This window comes from Rousettus aegyptiacus, unplaced genomic scaffold, assembly GCF_014176215.1.
Source record: "Rousettus aegyptiacus isolate mRouAeg1 unplaced genomic scaffold, mRouAeg1.p scaffold_m13_p_8, whole genome shotgun sequence".
Lineage (NCBI taxonomy): Eukaryota > Metazoa > Chordata > Mammalia > Chiroptera > Pteropodidae > Rousettus > Rousettus aegyptiacus.
In genome coordinates this window covers 75,502,638-75,525,345 of record NW_023416311.1, presented here as the reverse complement: position 1 = coordinate 75,525,345, position 22,708 = coordinate 75,502,638, and the positions used below count along the sequence as shown (strand labels likewise).

General features: G+C 34.2%; 1 protein-coding gene across 1 annotated transcript in view; it reads left to right on the top strand.

Moving 5' to 3' along the window:
* Positions 1 to 22,708, top strand: part of CWC27 (CWC27 spliceosome associated cyclophilin) — a 170,471-nt gene that overhangs the window by 86,972 nt on the left and 60,791 nt on the right. The window contains exon 11 of the mRNA XM_036226192.1: positions 5,186 to 5,289. Coding sequence (XP_036082085.1) covers positions 5,186 to 5,289 — 104 coding nt within the window. The remainder of the gene's footprint in view (positions 1 to 5,185; positions 5,290 to 22,708) is intronic.

Genomic DNA, 22,708 nt, shown 5'->3' with positions numbered 1-22,708 from the left:
AAGTCCTGAATGTGGATGAAGTTTCTAAACAGAGAGAAGATAAGTTTGAGACTAGGCTACTGAGAAGCACTTACTATATTTGAGGAGCAGGAGGTGGAAAAGTAAAACCACGGAAATAGAGAAAGAATATCAAAAAAAGGAGGGGATCTGGCACGGCAGTGCCTGAGATAGCAAAGGGTCAAAGATAAAGTGGTCGACAAAGTCAGATTCTCCTGAAGGTCTAAGTTCCAATCTAAAAGGAAGCTGTTGAAGTTTTTAATTAGGAGGTCATCAGTTACTTCTTAGAAGACAGCAATTTCTTGAATGTACAGGTTACTAGTAAGATGTTAAAATAGGTGGATAGTGAGTAAAATAAAGGCAATAAGAGCAGTTAAGAAATTGATCATAAAAAAATTTTTGGAAGCTCAAAGGTGTGGAAAAATTGAAGGAAAATATTCTCACCTGGCCACTCATAGACGCTTGGCATTTACTTTGCCCCAGAATCTCTTCCTAGCTCTCTCTTTTGTTACTAGCCCTGCCACCCCTTTAAAACATTTATGCTTTAGCAAAATATTTTAACATGGACCTGTATTTTCTCACCTCTCTGTCTTGGTTTAGACACACTGCTTGGATGTTTCTTCACTGTATCTCCTTACATGGCTACCTCTTACTCATCCCTCAGGGTCCAGTTCACATGCCTCCTCAATGAAGCCATTCTTAGTTAAGCCTATGGTTATCTTTCCTCTCTGAATTTCAAAGTGCTCTAATCATTTCTTTGTCATGGCAGTTACTACTTTTTATTATGTACTGTTTTTTTTTTTTTTCTTATGTACTCGACTTATGTCCCTCCTTGGAATTTAGTCTTCCTTGGAAACTTTTCTCAAGGTATCGGTGTACCATAATGGAAAGAACGTAGAGTTCAGATGATCCCATTTTTAGTTTCTAGCTCTATCACTTAGACTGTGTCACTTCAGGCTAAGTATTTAATCACCGTAAGCCTCAGCCTTCTTACCTGTAAAGTGCTTATATCACAGCTCATTGAGAAGATTAAATAGTGAGGGAGGAAATGGATTTAAAGAGTTTATCCAAGTTAGGTTCCTCTCTCTTATTCATCTTGATTTCTGTGCCTTTACTCAGAATAGTACCAAACAAATATTAGATGCTCTACAAGTTGTTGAATGAATTAGTAATTTCTTTGCTATTATTAAATATATAAAAGCTACAATAATTTCTAGGCTACTGATATTTTATTGGGCTGACATTTTTAAGGATTTTTTTTTTTATTAGAACAGAACATATTACAGATTTACCAGATTAAGACATATATACAGTGCAGAATTATCTGGTGGATAACAGCGTTGTCATATAAACCATATTAAAATTCAAATGAATTCAAATTAGAAGCATACTGTTAGAAAAAAAATTAATTAGCTTAGAGTTAATAGCAGCTTATAGAAGCCATTTCTTTTACCATACAGGCAGAAACTAGGTTCTGAGGGAGCCAACAAAATGCTATGTGGACTTTAAAGTAAGCCCATAGTTTGTATGCTTGCTTTGTAAACAGTATACCTCAGGCTTACAATTTTCATTCTTATCATGTCAGATTTAAATACATTTTAATTAACGTCAATGGATAGGATTTTATTCCAGAGAATATAAGATTGGGAACCCTAAAATTAGACTATGATCTGAAGACTGTTCTAAAAACTTGCATTTTATTCAAAGAGTTATGGATTCCACAAGTACTAACAAATGGTGTTGTTTAAATAGAAAGATTTTGACAGTGTTGTACACTCTTAATCACCTGAACAATCTGATATAATGAAGCATATCTTAATAATCTGTATAGACACTTCTCTGTCTCACTTAGTCTTTTTTGAGTTTTTATTCATCATTGTTCGGTTCGTATATTACTATGGCTACTTCAATAGTTTATCTAATTCTTTGACTGTTTAAAGATAGATTTTTAGACGGTACTGTTATACTTTCAATGCCTTTAAAAAATTTTTTTTCACAGAGTTGATCTCCATATGTAGTAGAGGTAGCATTCGTCTATAATAAATAACATAATAAATATCCCTATATGGCAAACATCCCATAAATGTACTCCTAATTTGAACATATGATCTAAATAATAATAGCTACCATTTGTTGACATGTATTGAGTATCCAGTATTTTAAATGTCTTACTCTGATTTCGTAGTTAAGGAAACTTAGGCTCTGAGAAATTAGGTAATTATTTTTAGGTCACCCAGATAATAAGTGATGGACTTGGCTTTTATATCAGGACTTTCCGAATCCAAAGTTGATACTTTTAATAACTCTGTTCCACTGCCTCTACAAGAGTATGTACTTTTATTGCCTCTCATTCTTTGCATACTTCAAATTATTCTTTTAACAGTTTATTTAGCCATTGCACAGCATGTCCTTTTCTACTTTCAAATAATCTTCCCCTCAAAGACCTTAGCCTTCTGGAAACAGAATCTAAATTTCTGAATTACTTACCAAAATAAAAAAAAATTTAAGCCAGTATATTAAAAAGATATGGGTATTTAGTAGACAGAGCAAAGATGTGGTTGCTATTCCCCGTGTTCTTATAACTTCCAATATATAGGAAGTAATTATATTTTTCTGAGAAATACCTGAGAGCCTAAACTAGGCATTGATGGTGAAAGTCAAGAAGAGTAGTTACATGTGAAAGAGACTGGAAAATGACATACTTCGACAGTGATTCAGTGAAAGGGAGGGGGGACAGTTCCAGAGATAGCTTTAACTCTGGTCATTAGACAGAAAAGAGACTTCAGAAGAAGGAACAGATTTGGGCAGGAAGAAGATGACTTCAAGTTTGGACATAAAGCATTTGTGATTATTGCGACACCTAGCCTCTGCTATCCATCTAGATCTGAGCCCTTGAGATGTGGCTACTTTGAATTGAGAAATATAAAATACACACTGGATTTAGAAGACTGAGTACAAAAAAATGTAGAATACCATATTAATATTTTTACATTAGTTGCATGTTGAAAAAATATTTTGGATATATTGAGTTAAATAAAATATATTGTTAAAATTCATTTAATCTGTTTCTTTACCATTTTTTAAAATGTGGCTGCTAGGAAACTTAAAATTGCATATGTGTCTTACCTTATATTTCTCTTGGACAGCACTAATGTACATGGAGATTTGTAACCGATAGTTAGAAATGCAGGACCAAAATCATGACAAAACATGTAGATTTGTAAATAACTTCTGTAGAAGTGATAGTTGATGTTATGAAATTAGATAAAAATGCCAGCGTTCAGACTGTAGAAATGAGAAAAATGCCAACAATTATAGGATGAGAAGAGAAAGTAACTTAGAAGTAGAATCAGAAAATCAAGACTCTAAAGTGGTACGTAAGTCTGATTAGGATAGAATTTCAAGAAGAAAGGAGTGGGTAATATCATTGAATGATAGAGAATCAAAAGAGAAGAGAAGGACTGAGAAAAGGCCTTTTGGTTAATACAGAAGCAGTTTCAGTAGAGTATAAGATGGATAGACTGCAAGAGATTAAGCAGTTAGAGATTGATGAGGTAGGCTGTGTATATAAACTATTCTTTCAGTTGAGGAGTCCACTGAGAAGATAATAATACTTGATTGGAGCAGAGTCTAGAGAAATTTGAGTTGGCTGAATGCAAGGGCCTTTAAAGTAGGAGTGCTCGACACTGTAAGGAAGAGAAGATAATTTCTATAGTAAGGCCCTAAAGTACTGGGTCCCAAACCTACATAATGGTATCACCTTCAGAATTTGTCACAAGAGCAAATTTTTAGGCAGTTCCAACACCTAAAGAAATCATAGTCTCTGGAGGTATGTCTTCTGGAATATGTTTTAACAGGTTCTTTTAGGTGATTATGATATATCCATAAGAACAAAGAAGTCAAGAAAATTAAGGGTGCAATTGAGGACATCTGTGAAATGGCTGACCATAGCATTCGGAATGGATAAAGAGCCATTTGGGATTGGAATAGGGCTGGTGGACTATGAACTATGGTTAAGGAGTTAGCTCTTATTATTATATGTGTGAGCCCAGGTTCAGTAGGAATGAAAGACTGAGAAAGCTAAAAAGGTAGTAGATGTTGACTAGAGAGGAAAGTTTCAGAGTTCAGAATCTTGGACGCCAAGCAGATACAAAATATGGCTCTGTGTGTGTGATGTGGAGAAGGGACAGAACTGAGTCATGCACATTGTTAAGACCTGTCGGTTTGATGACTCTACAGTAGGACAATAGTAAAAAACATGAGATTTGGAGATCAGTAGGAAACACTAGAACTATTTAGACTTGAGAAGATTCCACTAATCCTTGGCATGGGTCTTTAGGAACCATTTCCAGAATGACGTGCCTGCTTAGGCTATAGTGTTCGGTCTCTGTGATCCACTCTAGCTTTTGTTGAAAATAAAATGGATGCTTGACATTTACAGATGTAAATTACATACTTTGGACTTTTCACAGGTGACCATAAAGGTTCATGACATGGGTAGTTAATAAGTTTTTCCAAGGCATAAATATGAATTTCCTGTCCTAAAACCAGCTTGTGGAAACTAGTCACTTAATTAGTGACTTGCAGTGAGGTCAACATTTACATTTCAGTTTGCTGTTAATATATGATTGAATTCACCATCTCAGCAACTCAGTCTGGTAGGTTTCGCAGAAGAGGACATTATTTTCCAAACTGTGGTATTAAATGGGTTAAAATTTGAGTTTAAAAAATTAAGTTTAAATAACTGAAATACTTAATAAGTGATAGTTGCTTGTTTCAGTTGAGGAATTCAGCAAGTTTTAAAGCCAGATCTGTTTGTGTATGCCCAGGTTTAGTGAATAGTACTTACATTAAAATTTTGTTTTGATTTGGATCTCCATGAATTATTAAACTGAAACTAGAATGTTAAACTTTCATGTAAATTCGAGGGAGAACAATGGGTCATTTATCACTTATCTACTTCTGTTTAATATACTTGAAAGAGGGTACATTTTTAATTCATGTTATATTACTATCATGAAAAATCATAACTTGAAAAATATCCTTCAAGCATGTTTCCATACCACATGTACATATACACATTCTTAGAGATTTAATGTATCTGAAAACCAGATTTACTTGTTTTCGCTAAACGACTTTCTCTCAGTATAATATATGCTTATATGATATGGTTGTTTTTCCTTTATAGTGAAGAGCTCAGAAAAGAAGCAAGGCAATTAAAGCGGGAACTCTTAGCAGCAAAACAAAAAAAAATGGACAATTCAGCAAAACAAGCTGAAAAAAGAAGTGAAGGTAAGGGCTTTTATCAAGCTTATATTTTTATTTAGTACTTCTTCCCTCTTTCCCCTCTTTCCTCCTTCTCTCTTCCTCTTTCTCACCTCTTTTCTTTCTGAGTTTTTTTGTTGTTGTTGTTGTTAATGGGCAACAATAATGTCTTTGGACAGATAGCCAATAAAATAAATTTCTACCTAAGACTTTTGTCTGAGAAGTAAATTCAAAAAAACATGATCATCTATTGTTCCTAAATAAAAAAAGTACTTGATGTCAGCCAAACCTTAAATGTTGCCATAGAACATATCTAGAAGTGCACAGAAAGTAATGTTCATTTTTTTTTAATATTGTATACCCTTTAAAACATCTAAGAAAAGTACTTAGGCCCTATGTTTGAGACCTATGTAAACATTTGTGCATTGATTTGAACGGCATTAAATACAAAGTCTTGTTTTTGTTTGTTTGTTTGTTATTTGATTCATGTTTAGATGCAGAATATCTAATGTTGATAAAACAAATCAAAAGTTGGTCAAAATGATACTCTGCTTTTTATACAGGTTAAACATGTTCATAATTTCACTATGGTTTTTATAAAGCCAGAAGCTTCAAAAAAGCTATTTCACTGAAGAGCTCTAGTTTAAAACTGTTTTAGCTATGAAGCATGTAATATTCCATTTCCAAATAGCAGGTTGGATCCCTCAAATCTGTTTTCTTTTTACAATCATAAATTACATAGGAATTGTATCTTAATATTAAAAACATTTTAAATATGTGAAAGTAATTCCTTTAAACTAGAAAGGTCTTTTACTTAAATATTTTATTGATTTTGATTAAATAATTATTAGTACCCCCGTGTCTCAAGAATCATATTGAATTAGGGGTGTGAAGTTGGCAATAGTTGAATGGTTCTTGCCTTTGTAGTTCATGATTTAGTAGGAACGAGAGAACTGCAAGTAGATAATTACTGTAATAATGCTGTATGATTATGGCTTATATTAGATATACATAGTGCTGTATTTATTTATATGCTTTTGAAATATTGAACACAATTAGGTAAAGAAAGATTTGAGCTTAAAGAACGATTTCTTAACTTGAAAGAGAAGATTCTTATGGAGCTTATTTCAGTTTATTTATATGAAAGTTAACCATGTTAAAATCTTTTTTTGTGTCATAATTAGAGAATCATATTAAGTAATTACTTTTTGAATTGAATATTTTATATCATCTAGAAATTCAGGTTTTCCCTAAATCTGAATGACTGTTAAAATTATCTTCCCAAAACTTTGGATCATTATGGTTGCTGTCATTTTTCTTCTAGTTTCAGAATGAGCCATTTTATTTATTTATTTTTGATTGTTTTATTTTAAAATAATTTGGATTTACAGAGCGGTTACAAAAACAAGAAAGTGCTCTTATACCTTTAATGTTAAAGACTTGGATAACCATAATACAATGATCAAAATCAAGCAATTAATGTTAATAGGATAATATTATCTACTGCAGACCTTATTAGAATTTCACCAATTTTTCTAGTGCTGTCTTTTTTCTATTCTATCTTTACATCCAGAATTCCATAATGCATTTAGTCATCATGTGTCCTTATTCTCCTTTGATCTGCGACAATTCCTCACTGCATAGCATTGTGCAAACAAAGTACGATTTTAGGCATCCTTGAATGTATGTTAGAACTTAGCTGATCTTCCAAGGATAGAACTATATAAACTCTGGGAACAGATCAAAGGTTTTATACATTGTATAATAAGATTATCACATGAAAAGAAGTTGGAAAGTGTTATTGACCATGGCTCTGTAACTTCGTGCATCAGTTGATCTGAATACCCTCCTGAACCTGTTCAGGAAAGATATCTTCATTGGGCTATATGACTACATATCAAGCTTTTGTAAAAGCATTTTATTTTAGTCCAAGACTAAATTATCCAAGAATTATGGCAACTCTGGATGATTTGGTCTTTTCAATATGATATGCTATATCTGACAGGAGCTTAATGCTATGCTTCGTTCTATGTATTTTATGTTTTCAGATCCTACATTCAAATCTTTAATCATTTTGAGTTAATATTTGTGTATGGTGTAAAGTTGTAGTCTGTTTTCATTCTTTTTCATTCAGTTTTCCCAGCACCATTTATGAAGAGATTTTCCTTTCTCCATTGTATATTCTTGGCTCCTTTGTTGTAAATTAGTTGTCCATATATATGCAGGTTTATTTTTGGACTTTCAATTTATTCCATTGGTCTGTGTGTATATTTTTCTGCAAATATCATACTGTTTTAATTACTATAACTTTGTAATATAGTGTGAAAACAATGAGTGCAATACCTCCAGCTTTACCCTTTTTTGCCAGGATTTCTTTGGCTACACCCACTTTCTTTTGGATACTATTTGCTTGGAATATCATTTTCTACCCCTTCACTTTGAGTCTGTGTTTCTTCTTGGAGCTGAGATGAGTCTCTTGACAGCATATAGTGTGGAGCTTTTTATTTTTTCCCCCCTAATTCATCCAGATACTCTCTGTTTTTTGATTGGTGAGTTACATTTAGGATGATTATTGATATATGAGGGATGTACTACTGCCATTTTATCATTTGTTTTCTGATTGCTCTATAGCTCCATTTTTTTTTTCTTTTTCATTGTGTTTCTGTTTGTTTTTTTACTTTGGTAGTTTTTATGATGTTTTTCTGTTTACTCTTTCTTTGTGTTTCACGTCTCTGTTCTAGATTTTTGTTTTGTGGTTACCTTGAGGTATATATAAAACATCTCAAAAAATAGTCTTTTTTTTCCCTTCTGATAGCACCTTATATTCATTTGCCTGTACAATTCCATCCTTTTCCTTATCTCCTTTTATGTTTTTGTTGTCACAAATTATTCCTTTTTATGTTGTATGTTTGTTATCAAATTGAAGTAGCTGTAGTTATTTTTAATGCTTTTTCCCCTTTAACCTTTATGCTGTAATCAAGAGTTTAATACTCTATTTTGTAATAGAGTAGCAATTTTCTGATTCTGTTTCTGTTTATCACTTTACTCAAAGTTCTATGTACTTTACTTTTTGGTTTCCAGTAGAAGATCTCCTTTCAACATTTCTTGTAAGGCAGGTCCTGTGGTGCTGAATTTCCTTTGTAGGTTATAGTCTTTTTTCCCCTGGCTGCATTTAGAAGTCTTCCTTTACTGTTAACTATTCACAGTTTTAATATAATGTGTCTTGGAGATAGTCTTTCTGCATTGAAATAATTAAGTGTTCTGTTAAGTTCTTATACTTGTATGTCTAGCTGCTTCCCCAGGTAGTTAAAGTTGTCATCTATTATTTCTTCTTCTTTCTTCTTTTTTTTTTTTAAAAAGTTATTTCTTTAAATAGGTATTCTGTTCCCTTCTTCCTCTATTCTCCTTCTGGGATACCCATTATCCTTATGTTTCCCTTTCTAGTGGAGTCAGATAGTTCTCATGGAGTTCTTTTTAATTTTTTTTTTCTTTTTTTAGTTCTCTCTCCTCTTCCACCTGATTTCTAGATTTCTATCTTTATGTTCACTTATTCTCTCATCCAAGTGATCTACTCTATTTCCAGTGCTTTTTAGTACATTCTTCATCTCATTTGAGTTCTTCAGCTCCAGAATTTCTCTTTGGTTCTTTTTTAGAGTTTCAGTCTCTTTGGTAAAGTACCCTGTTTATTCATTTTATTCCTGAGCTCATCGAACTGCCTTTCTGAGATTTCTTGTCTCTCATTGAGTTTCTTCATAACAGCGGTTTTAATTCTCTGTCATTTAGATCACAGTCATCTATGACACTGAGTTTGATTTATGGAGAATTGTCACTTTATTTTTCTTATACCCTGTTATTGTGATTATTCATGGTACTTGTTGGGTTATTCCTCTATTGCACATTTAAGTAGGAGCAGTTTTCTTATTTAGGTACAGCTTTCTTTAAATTGTAACAATACAGCAGATTGGTAATTAGAGCCCTTTCCTTATCCCTCCTGTCCCCCAGTAGGTGGTACTTGCTATTGCACAAGCTTTTGGTTTCTTTTACCTGAGATGACTAGTTATATTTGAAAGCCAACACTTTATACCTTCCACTACCTCTGCTAGTGGTGTCACAGATGACCTCTTTATTGCTGCTTGTGCCTCCAGGGTCACTGGTGCCTTGCTACTACCAGTGCCACCATGTTTGTGGGGTTTGCCATAGTCCAAGTGTCATCACTGCCAGAGTCACAGGGATGCTGTGTGCCAGTGCTGTGTCTGGGGCTGTCTTGGGCAACTTTGCTGTGGTCGGGGATAGAGCAGGTGAGGCAGGGTAGGGAGAGCCTCGGTTACAAGCGCCACAGCTGCTGCTTCCCATTTCCCTATGGCTGCTGGTGCTGCTGTTCCCGGGAGGTGGGAGTATCCTACATCACTTCAGTTTCTGCTACTAGGCTCTCTGGTAGTGTAGCACCTCTGCAGCTGGGAGAGGGAGTTGAAGTCACTGGCATTGATGTTGCTGCTTTCCTTCTTTTTCTTTTGCTTTGCTAGGACAGTAGTGGGGGGGAGGGTAGGGGCAGAGTTGTGAGCTCTGTCTCTGCTGTATCCACTGTGCCCGCTAGAGCTACAGGCACAGCCACCACTGCCAGGGAACCAGGGTCATGGGCACTGTCCCTGCCATTCCTTCAGTTTCTCCTCCTCTGTGCCTTTCAATCCACTCACCTTCGTATATACAGATGTGTGGATCTCTCAGGCGTTGTAGTGTATTGCAGAATAATTTTCATTAAGTTATACATGTCCCACTAGTTGTAGATTATAGGGAAAAGACAAAGGAAGCATCTCACTCATCCGTGATTCTGACATCACTCCCTCATAAAAAAAACTTTTTTATATAATAAAAATGTTATGGAACTATGCATTTTCTCTTCAGTCTTAACAGTAAAGCTCAAGATCTGATATTCCTTATATCACAAGGGTATTGCCAGATAATGGATATAATCATACCTCTTTATAAGAAGAAAAGCGTTGCCTAAATATAACCTCATAATTTTTGCCATCGGTTTGCCATCTATTTACTTTTTAAAGGCTTCAGAGAATGTATATAAGGAGGCTTCAGTAAATGAAAGAAAAGAATGTCAAGGAATAAAACCATTATTATAGTTATATAATTAGAATTTTTTGTAGTAGCATGAAATTTGGCTGTAAAATTCAAGAGTTACATTTCTTTGTTTAATGCAGAGTCTGCAGTAGGCTCTAACACCGCAGTTTAGGTAAACAAGAAATGTGGTGTTTTACTTTAGATACCAGCAATGTCAAAAGAGATGTACTGCAGGACAATCCTGTTTATAGCCTGGGAGTCCCTTTAGTACCACTGTAAATCATCCAGGCCTGTGCATAGGATTTTTGTGGGGAGTAATAAATTTTGAATAAGATTGATAGTTAATTGGAGATAGTATTGGATCTGTCAAGTTCCTTAATGAACTGTATAATCCTTTTCATTAAATTACATCTCTAAGTCCTTTGCAGGTTTCTTTAAGTTTCATTATATCAAAACTAGTACTAAACTGAACTTAGTCACATAGAGATACAGGTTTGGACATATTCTCTAATTAGCTTTAGAGAGATAAGGTGTCATATCCTCTTTTCAAAGTTATAAGCACACAATACCTGCTCTATGGTTAATGCCAGAAATTAGAGGAGGAAGGGCAATCTGAGCTTGCAAATCAAAAAATAATTTAAAAGCCCCTTCATGAAACACATCTCTTAGGTGCTTAGTACCTCTCAAATTGCATTGAGTCATTTTAGGTTTCTTCAGACTATTTTTTTAATGCTGATTAAGTCAGACTAGGGCCCCTCAGGCTTGATAGTTATGAAAGTGTATAATTTTTGACTACTTTTCATCTCTAACATATGATGTTAAACTAGCTTAATCTTAGTTTTTATAAGAAACAGAAACCCTTTTGGAATGTTAGCTCTGCATTGTGCCTGATTCCATGTAGGATTAATTTCTCTCTGAGCAAAGTAAGCAAAAATTCTTTTTTCCAAAGCAGTTTTCTTTCTTCAGATACTCTTGAATCATCCCACCGCCACCCCCACCTTGGAGGCTAGAAGTATCACACCTGTTTTTCTCAGAGTCTACTTTTAAGCTATGTTATTTACATGGAAAAATGAAAGGCTATATATGCCTTTCATAGAAAGGCTATATATGCAATTCATAGAAAGCCTCTCAGGCCAGCTATTAGTAATACTTTGGGCATGGTGCTAACAAACTGATTATCTGGTTCTAAGTTTATAATAAAGAATAATAAAAGGGAAGGAGAGTACCCTTTAAAAGGGCAAATCATAAAATTTATGAATATAACATATATATAAATAATTTTTCAGGAATTAAAAAAAGTAAACAAAAGAAAAACAAGGGCAGAGGCTGGCCTGTGGATCTGTGTCGCCTAATATTTTATTGGGATAAAAAAAATAAAAGATAAAATAAGTGAGACGGGCACAGCTAGAGACATCTATTCCAGCACCAGCAAGAGGTGATAGTTAAACACGTGACACAACACTAGGTAAGGAAACACAAGAATGCAGGAGTGGAATATCATGGATACATTTGCTGTAGATGTACTTCATCGTATTCTGAGAGAACATGTCAGATGCTCATTATGATAACCATGATCTGTTAAGAAAAGTTTAGATGATATTTTTTATTGTTTAATAAGTCAGAATGGGTAATAATTCTAGCCTTATTGGTAAAATTTATTTTTATTATTTTGATCAATTAAAGATAAGATTCTCTTATCCAAAATATTCAATTGCATGGAACACCTCCTCTCCCGGAAGTCCTAGAAAAATAAAGCTGCTCTCTGTAGCCAGGACAATCAGTTGCTCAAGTGAAATTTTACTGAATACATGTTACTGCCTTCATGTACCAGAAAGCACACTGTATTTTTAACAATATATCTTTCAATAACATAATTTTTAAAATAGTAAAGACTTTCAAATGTATATAGGAAGCATAAAGATATATATACTTTCATCGTTAGATGAAGAATTTAATCTTTTGAGAAGATAAATAAGAGATGATCATCTTTGAGAGTCCGTAAAGCACTTTTCTTCTTTTCTTGAACAGTTCATTTCAAACTTTCTCACTAGTTATCAAGAACAGACCTTGTTGAACTTTATTTTAGAATCATACGTTAAGGGCATATTTAATTTTATGTGCAAAGAAAAATAAACTAACCAATTCATGGATTTTCATATGTCTTAAATGCTGTGCCATCTCACAGGCTTCCTAATAGTAACTTAGGTCTCATCTACTGCTCCTTTTAAGAACCAATGTGCAGTACAATTTATAACAGCTAAGATAGAAGCAACCTAAATGCCCATCAACAGACAATTGGATAAAGAAATTATGGTTCATATGTACAATAGAATATTACTCAACCATAAAAAAAATGAAATCCTACCATTCGCAACAACATGAGTGACCTAGAGGTTATCATGCTGAGTAAAATAAGTCAGACAGAGAAAGATAAATGTCATATGATTTCACTTACATGCAGAACCTAAGGAACAAAAGAACAAACTAATCAAAAAGAGATTCACAAATATAGAAGACAGTCTGGTGATGGCCAGAGGAGAAGGGGCTGGAGAAGCTGGGAGAAAGCCATGAAGCGTTATGCCGGAGCCAGCCGGCCTACGTCGAACAGCACCCGAGATGGGGAGTGAGGATTAAAGAAAAGACAGAGACAAAAGATAGATTCCGGAGGGCTCACAGTCAATACTGCAGCAGACCCGAGTTTATTTTGCAATACATACTTATACCCTACTGAGTGAGTAAGAAGCAGAACGCCTCTAAATAACAACCAATCACGTAAACTCTGTAACATTCCATTTCCCGCCCCCACACCAGGTGCTCTTCCTCCAGAGTCAGCAGACTGCACAGCTGGCCAACTTTGCAAAAACATCCTGCTTAACAGTCTTGTTTAGCTCAAAATGGCTCCCGACAGCATTAAAGAAGTACAAATTAGTAGTTGATAGATGGTCACAAGGATGGGGAGCATGGCATAGGGAATGTAGTCAGCATTAATGTAATGGCTAGGTGGAGAGCCAGAAGAGGGAAAGAGCAATCAGAGGGATAGTTTCATAAACTATATAAGTGTCTAACCAATATACTGTATACTTGAAACTAATAACAAAATACAATTTAAAATAAAAAAAGAACCAATGTATTAGAGGCACCTTTCTTTGCAGCCTTCACTGTCTTTACGTAGTTTTTAAAGAAGCATTCTTTCTGCCTGCTCATTGATGTGATTCCAATGATAGAAGTTTGACAAGAGCCTTTAGCTCTATTATTTGTCATACTGAATGTGTCTTCCTGTTATTAATATCAATGCCATTTCTAACCCAGTAAAAATAGGTTTGTTAATTGATACAAGTAGTTATTAACCTTTAGCTATAACTGTTTGATTTTTAAAAGCTGTATTATTTCTTTCAGTTATAAAAATAATACATGTCCTTTGCAAAAATATTAGAAATGTATAGAAAAGCATATAGATAAGAAGAAAGAGATCACCCCATAATACTGCTGCCAAAGACAACCATAGTTAACTTTGTGAAATTTATTTTTTTCTGGGCTTTTTAATCTTCATGCCAGAAATATACGTGCTATTTTCTAATATGTTATTTTTTTTATCATCTTGTTTGTAATATGCTTTTTAAAAACTTTTCAAGTGAAATTGAACAACTCTTAAGTCTCTCATTTCAGACAGAGTAAGGTATAGAAGACAATGGATGTAAAGATTATGTAAACGTAGTGAGATGAAAAATTCCCACCGTTTTCAGCTGTAGAGTTTAGAAGATGTCGAGGGCACTGACAGCCAGGGACTTCATCTCCATTGCTGATGGGAATTATTTATACCTCTCTTAACTTAAACAAAACAATAAAAAAAGCCTGATTGACACTGCCTGGTAGCCTGCCACCTTTTCATTTCTCTGGTGGCCACTGGTAAATCTGCAAGGAAACATGATAAATTACATTAGCTATTTGGAGCCTGAATTGAACTAATTACAAATTTTCCCACTTTAGAAAGTAAAAGGGTTGAGAGCTGTGTCTATGCATGTGTGCACATGCACATGCATATGTTGTTTTTAATTTTGTTTTAGTATTTAGATCATCTCAAGGCACGGAGACTAATATTGTCATGAGGGTCTGATGGTGATCAGAACCCCACTGGGAATGGAGTTGTTAACTCTCCCGAACTGCTGTCAAAATCGTGTTTTAAGTGCGGTGTTTTCCTTTCATGTGGCATTTTCTGAGGATTTGCCAAAAATGACATCAAACATATAATTCGAGTACTGAGTTTCTTCAACATCTCGCAGCACTTAATCAAATTTGAAAACGAAATTCTTTTCACAACTTTATAGTGTAAACCTGTGAATATGTTGCATTAAAACTTACTTCAGACAATTTAATCTGTGTGGTATTTTTTTAACAGTTAATGCAACATGCTGACAGTTTTAAGTGGTTATATTTTCAAAATTCTTCACTTAAACTCCTGGTAAATGGTAGAAATGCAACTCTTGAGTATTAGTAATTTTTCATGCAAAAACTAGATGATTCCTAATTATATTAATAGCTACATTAAAGAACCTGAAATGCCAGAAACAACAAAGAGAAAAATGAAGTTCTTAGAACTAAGATGATATCAAAATATTAAAAATTATTAAGTATCTATTTTGAGGTACAAAAGTAGTTTATATTATTTTTTTAAAATTGCCACACTAGACTGTTAGCTTATTTAAAACATTATGCTGCAGTATATTTAAAATGTGAAAGTGGGCTAGCTTTAAGAAATACATTGTGCATCAGAAACTCTGATTTTGAGTGTGCTCTATTTATATTGCATACTTCCGTGCAGTTATCATAGAGTTTTGGTTCTGAAAGGAGCATCCGGCTCTATCCCTTTATTATAAACGTTGGAAGCCAAAGTCCAGCCAATTAAGGTGCTTACTCAAAATCACACAGCAAAGTAGCAGGACTAGAACTCAGGTCCCCAGGCTTCCAATCCAGTATTCTTTCCGTGACTCTATTTTACAATTTGATGTAGCCTTGAGTAGATATAGTCTATAAAGTTTTAATTGGTATTTATTAAAATCCACTTTGGTTCTGGTGAGAATAATTGTTTCTAAAACCCTATAACAAACCTAGAGTCTTTTAGAGACCACATTATCATACTTATTGTGCCTTTTCAAAGACTAAACATGTAGTCTTGGAATGGGTGTCAAAAATTTAAATGTTATAAGAAATCAATTTCTGGCAACATAGCTGCCTCTTTTCTTCAATGGCTAAATTTTTAAAAATAATTTATTTTTCAATTACAGTTGGCATACAATATTGTATTAGTTTCAGCTTGTACTGGTTGCCTCTTAAGGAAAGAAGTTAGGGAATGGAATGGAGCTTGGGGCCTGGAAAAGGAGATGTTTGTGAATACCTCTTACTTTGTGTCTGGGTGCCTAAATCCTTTTCTGTCTTAGTAAAGTTTAACTGAAAGTGGACAGACCTGTATAGGTTTGTTGCTTCAAATCATATCAATCTCTGAAATTAAGTTAAAGTGACCCCGAATTGCTAGTACCTTCAGGCACTGGCAGAAGGCAATGTAAATCATCACTGGAGGAAATTACATCATCCTAGGCATTATAATTTTTTACAAACAATTCAGCAAATGCAGTATCCAGCATACAATAAAACATAGCCAGACATACAAAGAGACAAAATCAGTTAACTAAAACCCGTCAGAAACAACAAATAGAACAGCCCTAAAGGGACTCCAGATATTGAAATGATCAGAAACAGTCTTTAAGATAAATATACTTACTTTGTTCTTGAAGTTGAAAGACAAGACTGAATGAGTATCCCCTTTAAGAAATTAGAAAAAGAACAGTAAATTAAACCCAAAGAAAGAAGAAAGGAAATAAAAAGTATAAGTAGAAATTCATGTAGTAGAAAGTGTACATGATAGTACGAGGATGAAAAAGGCAAACACTAATTCTTTTAAAAGACTAATCCCATTGATAAACTCAATGAAATTAGATAAGAAAAAGATGTAAATAATCATCAACAATTCATGCTACAACTTCTGCTACTAAGAAATGTTTCACCTTACTAAGACTAATTTAGAAAGAAGTAGGATTCTGGGTATTACTCTTAGAGAAATCAAATCCATAATTTAAGACTTGTACAAACCACACCAACCTTATAGAAACTCTTCTGGAGACTAGAAGAAGAGGAATCACTTTACTCTTCAATTTATAAAGCTATTAAACCTTGATAAGAAAACCTGGTGAAGACATTGCAAGAAAAAATTATAGACCACCTCCTTAAATTCTAAACAAAATGCTAGTATATCAAATGAGGCAATATTTTCAATGCATAATACATCCTGACAGATATAGATTTATTCCAGGAATATGAGTTTGGCTTAACATTCAAAAGCAACCATTTTAATTTAACATATTAATATAGTCATTTTATCATTTTGATAGGAGAAAAAGCATCGAATAAAATTCAGCATGTGTTCATGATTTTAGTAAAACATTCTAGCACACTAGATATAGGGCTGTACTATTATAAAGGATATCTTTAAAAATATACAGCAGATATACAGAATTGGTATGGTGATATCTGGCATGAGAAAAGGATGCACACTATAATCTCTTTTATTCAACATTATAACATTTATAAAGATTTACTGGAAATCGTAAGACAAGAATTAGAAATTAAAAGGTTTAGAAAGCAAGGAACTGTTCTTTTTCTCAGGTACAATTATATACATACAAGATTCAAAAGAATCTATAGGTAAATTATTAAGATTAATAAGTGTAAAAAATAACTATATAAGTTCAGTATACAAAAATAAACTTTTCATATACAAGCAACCAAGATTTGGAAAATGAAATTTTAAAAGATCCCATTTATATTAGCATAGAAATGTCAAATACTTTGTTTAAATATTACACAGAAAATTTAAACACAGACACAGAAAACTTCAAAACCTTATAGAATGACATTCTAAAGATGATCCAAAGAAACTGAGAGATGTACCACGTTTATAGATTGGAGACTTCAGAACTTTACAGATGTCAATTTTCTGCAAACTGTTCTTTAGTTTCAGTGTAGGTTTAATCAAAATCTAACAGGTTCTGTAGAACCTGAAACCCCATAACAGATTCTAAAAATGTATAGGGATCATCACAAGCTAAGATAATCATAAAAGAGATGAAGAAGGTGATAATTCTGTATCTATCTGATATTGTTTTATTTTCAAGTATGACAGTATGGGACTAGTACAGTGACTGGCAGATATGTGAAATAGAAGGGGGAGCCTAGAAAGATGGCCTTGGAAAGCAATGAGGAAAGGAGAATCTTTTCAGTGGTGGTGCTGGAACCGTTGAATTATTAGAGAATAGAAAAATATTTGACCACTAACTCACACCATACATAAAAATCAATTCCAGAGAGACTTTAGTTCTTAATATAGTATGAAAGGCATAGCAATAAAAGTTCTAGAAAATATATTAGGAGAATGTCATTATGACCTTGGTGTAGAGATTTAAAGATTAGGACACAAAAAGAATTAGTGATAAAGGAAATGTTTTCTAAGCTTTACTATTTTAAAGTTAAAAACCTCTGTTCATCAAAAGACACCCTGAAGTAAGTGAAAAGGTACACTACAGGAGAAGATGTTTACAACATAGCAAGAATATCTAAAGAACTGTTATTAATGACAAAGATAAATAACCCAAAGAAAAATGGGCAAAAGATGTTAATAGTCACTTCTCAAAGGAAAGTCCTAAGAAAATTTGCTCCACTTCATGTGTATTCAGGAAAATGCAAATTGAAGCCAATACTAAACACCCTGTGGAAGACTGAGAATATTACTGATTACTGAGAATGTGGGACATTGGGCCCCTCATCCTCTGGTGTTCTAGATTGGTGTATAGATTGAGGCCACCATTTCAGGAAACAGGAGGCTTTTTTTTTTTTTATTTTTTATTTTTTTTTGCCAAACTTAAACCTGCCGATTGTATTCTTAGGTACATAATCATCAGAAAGGTGTGCACATGCACAAGCATGTTTATGATAGCTATATCTGTAACAGTCAAAAGCATGAAATAGCATAAATATTCAATAACAGTGGAATGGTTAAAAATTGTGATAGACTCATACAATAGAATACTATATACCAATGAAAATTAGTGACCTGTAATTACACACAATATGGGTAAATCTCATAATGTTAAACAACAGAAGCTAGACACAGAAGAAATACATGATATGATTCCATTTATATAAATGGGCTAAAAAGCAAATTTAAATAGTGTTTAATAACATGCTGAAGTAAAACTATAAAGAAAGAATGTGATTATCACAAAGCAGGATAATGATTGCTTTTGTAGGGGAGCAGAGATTAGTTAATAGCTGGGCTGGACAGCAGGGCTGCCTCTGCAAGGCCAGCAAGGTTTGATTTCCTGACTTGGGTGCTCACTTTGTGATAAATCATTGAGCTGTACCTTTTAAATCATCATACTTCAGTGTGTGTTTTATGTTTCACAATAAATACAAGATTTTCCCTCTCACACACACACACACACACACACTCACACACAGACAAGAGATCCTGACAAAGAATTAAAAATTCGGGTCCACTACATACTTTTATCCTTTTTGTTTCCAGCTGTGTGTTAGTTCCAGACTCTCCTCAGCAGCCTGGAACTGTCAGTCCCCTAAACATTGTTACCTGACTCGATTTAATGACAACTACAAAAATAATAGCAACTACCAATTTATAAATGCTTACTATGTACCAGGCTCTATACTATAAGCTTTATATATATTATTTACAATCATCCCTCAGCATCTGTGGAGGATTGGTTCTAAGATCCCACAAATACCAAGATCTGGGGATGCTCAAGTCCCTTATATAATATGTCATAGTGTTTGCATATAACCTTTATTTGCATGTAGGCTCCAGTAGGATATGCCTACACAGCACTTCATTCACATGGATTCAGTGTAGTGCTCAGCGCATGGCAAATTCAAGTTTTTCTTTTTTGAACTTTCTGGGATTTTTTACCCAGTTGACTGAATCTGTGGATGAAAAACCTTCAGATATGAAGGACCAACTATAATTTAATTCTCACACAGTGACTTTATATAGATAGACATTACTAACCCCATTTTACACATAAGAAAACTGAAGCTCAGAGAGATTAATTTAGCCCACTTCATATAATTGTAGAGCTAAAAGTATCTGAATGTTTGGGTCTTTCCATCGCATTAACCTGCAATAGAAAGTCTGTGCTCTTTTCACTATTCACCTGCTTCTCTGAAGGTTTTTGTTCTCATTTCTTCTCACTCACTGAGAAAGAGCCAAAGCTCAAGTACCATTTTCTTATGCCTTTGGCTATCCTTTTACATAATATCCAGATATCCCAATACAAATATGCCCACTGAAGATTTTCCCTTTCAATAATAAAATTATGTTTTATAGAGTAATTTTACAAGATTTTCCATGTTAGCTTAACTGCTTTCAAAAATTTTACTAAAGAAGCCAAGATACAAAATCAGGAGAATGCTATAATGTCTTCTGGTGGCAGATAACATTACTAGATCCCAATATTCAAAAACCAGTGAGGTGTCGTGGTTAAAGCACAGTTTTTGAAGTCAGAAAACTCTAGGTTTGAGTCTTATCTTTTCTACTGATACCCATCTGCTCTTGGATAGATTATGTAATATATCTGCATATTTCTTAAGAGTCTTGGTTACAGCCAACTACATTTAAGTCACAGGATGGGAAACTGAATTAGCACACAAAATGGAACAAAGCCCTGAATAGCCAAGCTTCAGGAAGGGCAGAAAGACTAGGGGTCACTCCATAGCCTCGGATGCATTAACTGCGGGACTTTTTTCTAGGACCTGTCAACATAAAACTCACCCTACCTTCTTTCTAGCCTTCTTGAGCACCTGGCTCCCAGGAGGCAGACACTGATTGATCATATGTCACTCTGTCATTGTCAGGATCTGTTATCAGAAGAAGGGATCAAAAGCACCCTATATAAACAAAAATATACCTACAACACTTGTCCTCTCCTTGCCTGAGTCTCCTCATCTGTGAAATGGGTGTATTTATTTGTTTATTATAAGACTCAAGTATGTAAAGTGTATAGTATTTTAGTAAATCTCTTTCTACATATATATGCATCCTACTGGCTTTGTTTCTCTGGAGAACCCTGATTGATATACGTGATAAATTAAAAACAAAAAGAAAAAAATCTTTTTAATTTTTCCAGTTGAGTGTTTGTTTTTCAGCATCCTACTGTCAGTCCAGAAAGAGAAGGAAGGAAGAAGAGGGGAGGTGTGTGTGTGTGTGTGTGTGTGTGTGTGTGTGTGTGTGTGTGAGAGAGAGAGAGAGAGAGAGAGAGAGAGAGAGAGAGAGAGAGAGATTAGCATCTTGGATGTGGCGGACAGACAAAAGGCACTATGGAAAGTTGAGTTCTTAATTTAGCAGATGATACTCAATTTTTAAAAAATCTTGAATATATCTATATATTATTCTAATAAAACACAAAAATGAGAATAAGACCCATGGTATTAATATTTTTCTCAAATTTAACAAGTGTAATACAATCTTACCTTGGATCTTTTCTGCTTGTTCCTTCATGGTTTCAGTTTAATAATGTCTTTCACTTCCTTTCTTAAATGGTTGTATAATGTTACCGCTGTGTTCCACAGAATATCTACCACAGTCCTGTCCACTTCTTTACCCTCCCACCCCACTTCCATCCCTCAGTGGTTGCATATTGAACATGAGCAAAGTCGTTCTTCCAGGTTTTGTAAAGCCCTTTGGGATTATTGAGAGTGAATGGTGTTATATAAATGTCAGATTGTTTCATAACAGTTCTTAAAACAATGAGATAATGTCTGTTAAAGAATGTTAAGTTCCATGGAGAAATGCAGAACATAAAACAAGTCTTTTTGTGTGTGTTATAGCCATGTATTTTTTCTGTACAACTTAAAGCATTATTATATCCTTTAAAGATATAAATGTTTGAAAGTGTGTGTGTGTTGCTCATTCTATAGAACTAAATAACTAGATTTTGTTGTTTTATTTTGTCATTTGGGTCCAATAAATTTGTCACTATAAATACTGGCCAGAGTAAAATTGGAAATCTAAAGCAATCTCTTTTTGGGATCAAATATAGTGCTTTCTCTTAAAGCTTTGTACATGTGCAATACTCAACTTCTCTTCTGTATATTTAACGATTCACTGAGTTTTATAAATGCATCAGTAAAATTACTTTTTAAAAATAATTCTCAAGTCCTTTTTTCTAGTTCTGAGCTTCAGGCTTACATTGCCAACTCCCTTTTAAACAAGTTTACTTAAATCTAATAGTGACCAAAATTCAGTGTTTCCTTCCCCACAAAACAAACCCCAGACCTAATGTTCATACTACTATTATTAATGGCAACACTGTTCCTCCAATCAGCCAAGATAAAAAATGTTCAGTATCACCTTTGGCTTCTTCCACTTCTTTACTCACCCCTCACCCTTAACCCCATGAACAACCCTATGCATTTTTACCGTCCTTTCAAGTCTGTAACCTCATCCATGCTTTAGGTGTGTTTCTCATTATCTCTTCTAAATTACTGTAGTTAATTCCTAATTGGTTTCCTTGTCTCTAGTGTTTCCTTATTCCAATTAGTCCTAGACTTGAGTTAAGACACACAGACTTGGACTTTTAATCCTAGCTTCCCCTTTTACTAGTTGTGTCCCTTAGGAAATTTACTTGAACTCTCTGAATCTCAGTTTCTTTATCTTAAAAATAACTACCTCACAGTTAATTCACAGTGATAATTCATTAAGATGGTATATTGTTCTAGTCTGTACTGTATTAGTTATATTGTTCAGAAACTAGTCAAGCTACCTTAAAGTAAAGGAGATTCTTGTAAGCATGCAATGGAATCTCAAGGGTACCTAAAGGTAGGAACCAAAGAGGAGACACAGAATATGATCAGAAACTGAGGCTGTTCTCCTTCCAAAGCTGTGATCTCCTTCTCTCTTTGCATCTCTGCTTTTCTTTCCACATGTCCCCTGTCATCTTCTTTCTGTTCAGTCTTCTCTTTTTATTCTCCTTCAGAATTTTGTGTTACTCCTGGTCTCAAATGACCACCCTGACTCTGAATGTGCATATCATTTTGCATACCACTAACTGGCTAAATCTTACCATATTCCCAATAAAAAAGGAATCTGGTTGGCTTTTCTAATATTTTGATTAGCTATATTAGTCATAGACCCACATGAACATACATGGCTCATATTCCACCTGTGGCCCCAGCTTCTGAGGCTAATAGAAAGAGCAGCAGTTGTAGACAACAAAGAGTAACTTAGAAGTGGGTCTGGACAAGCCAATAATAA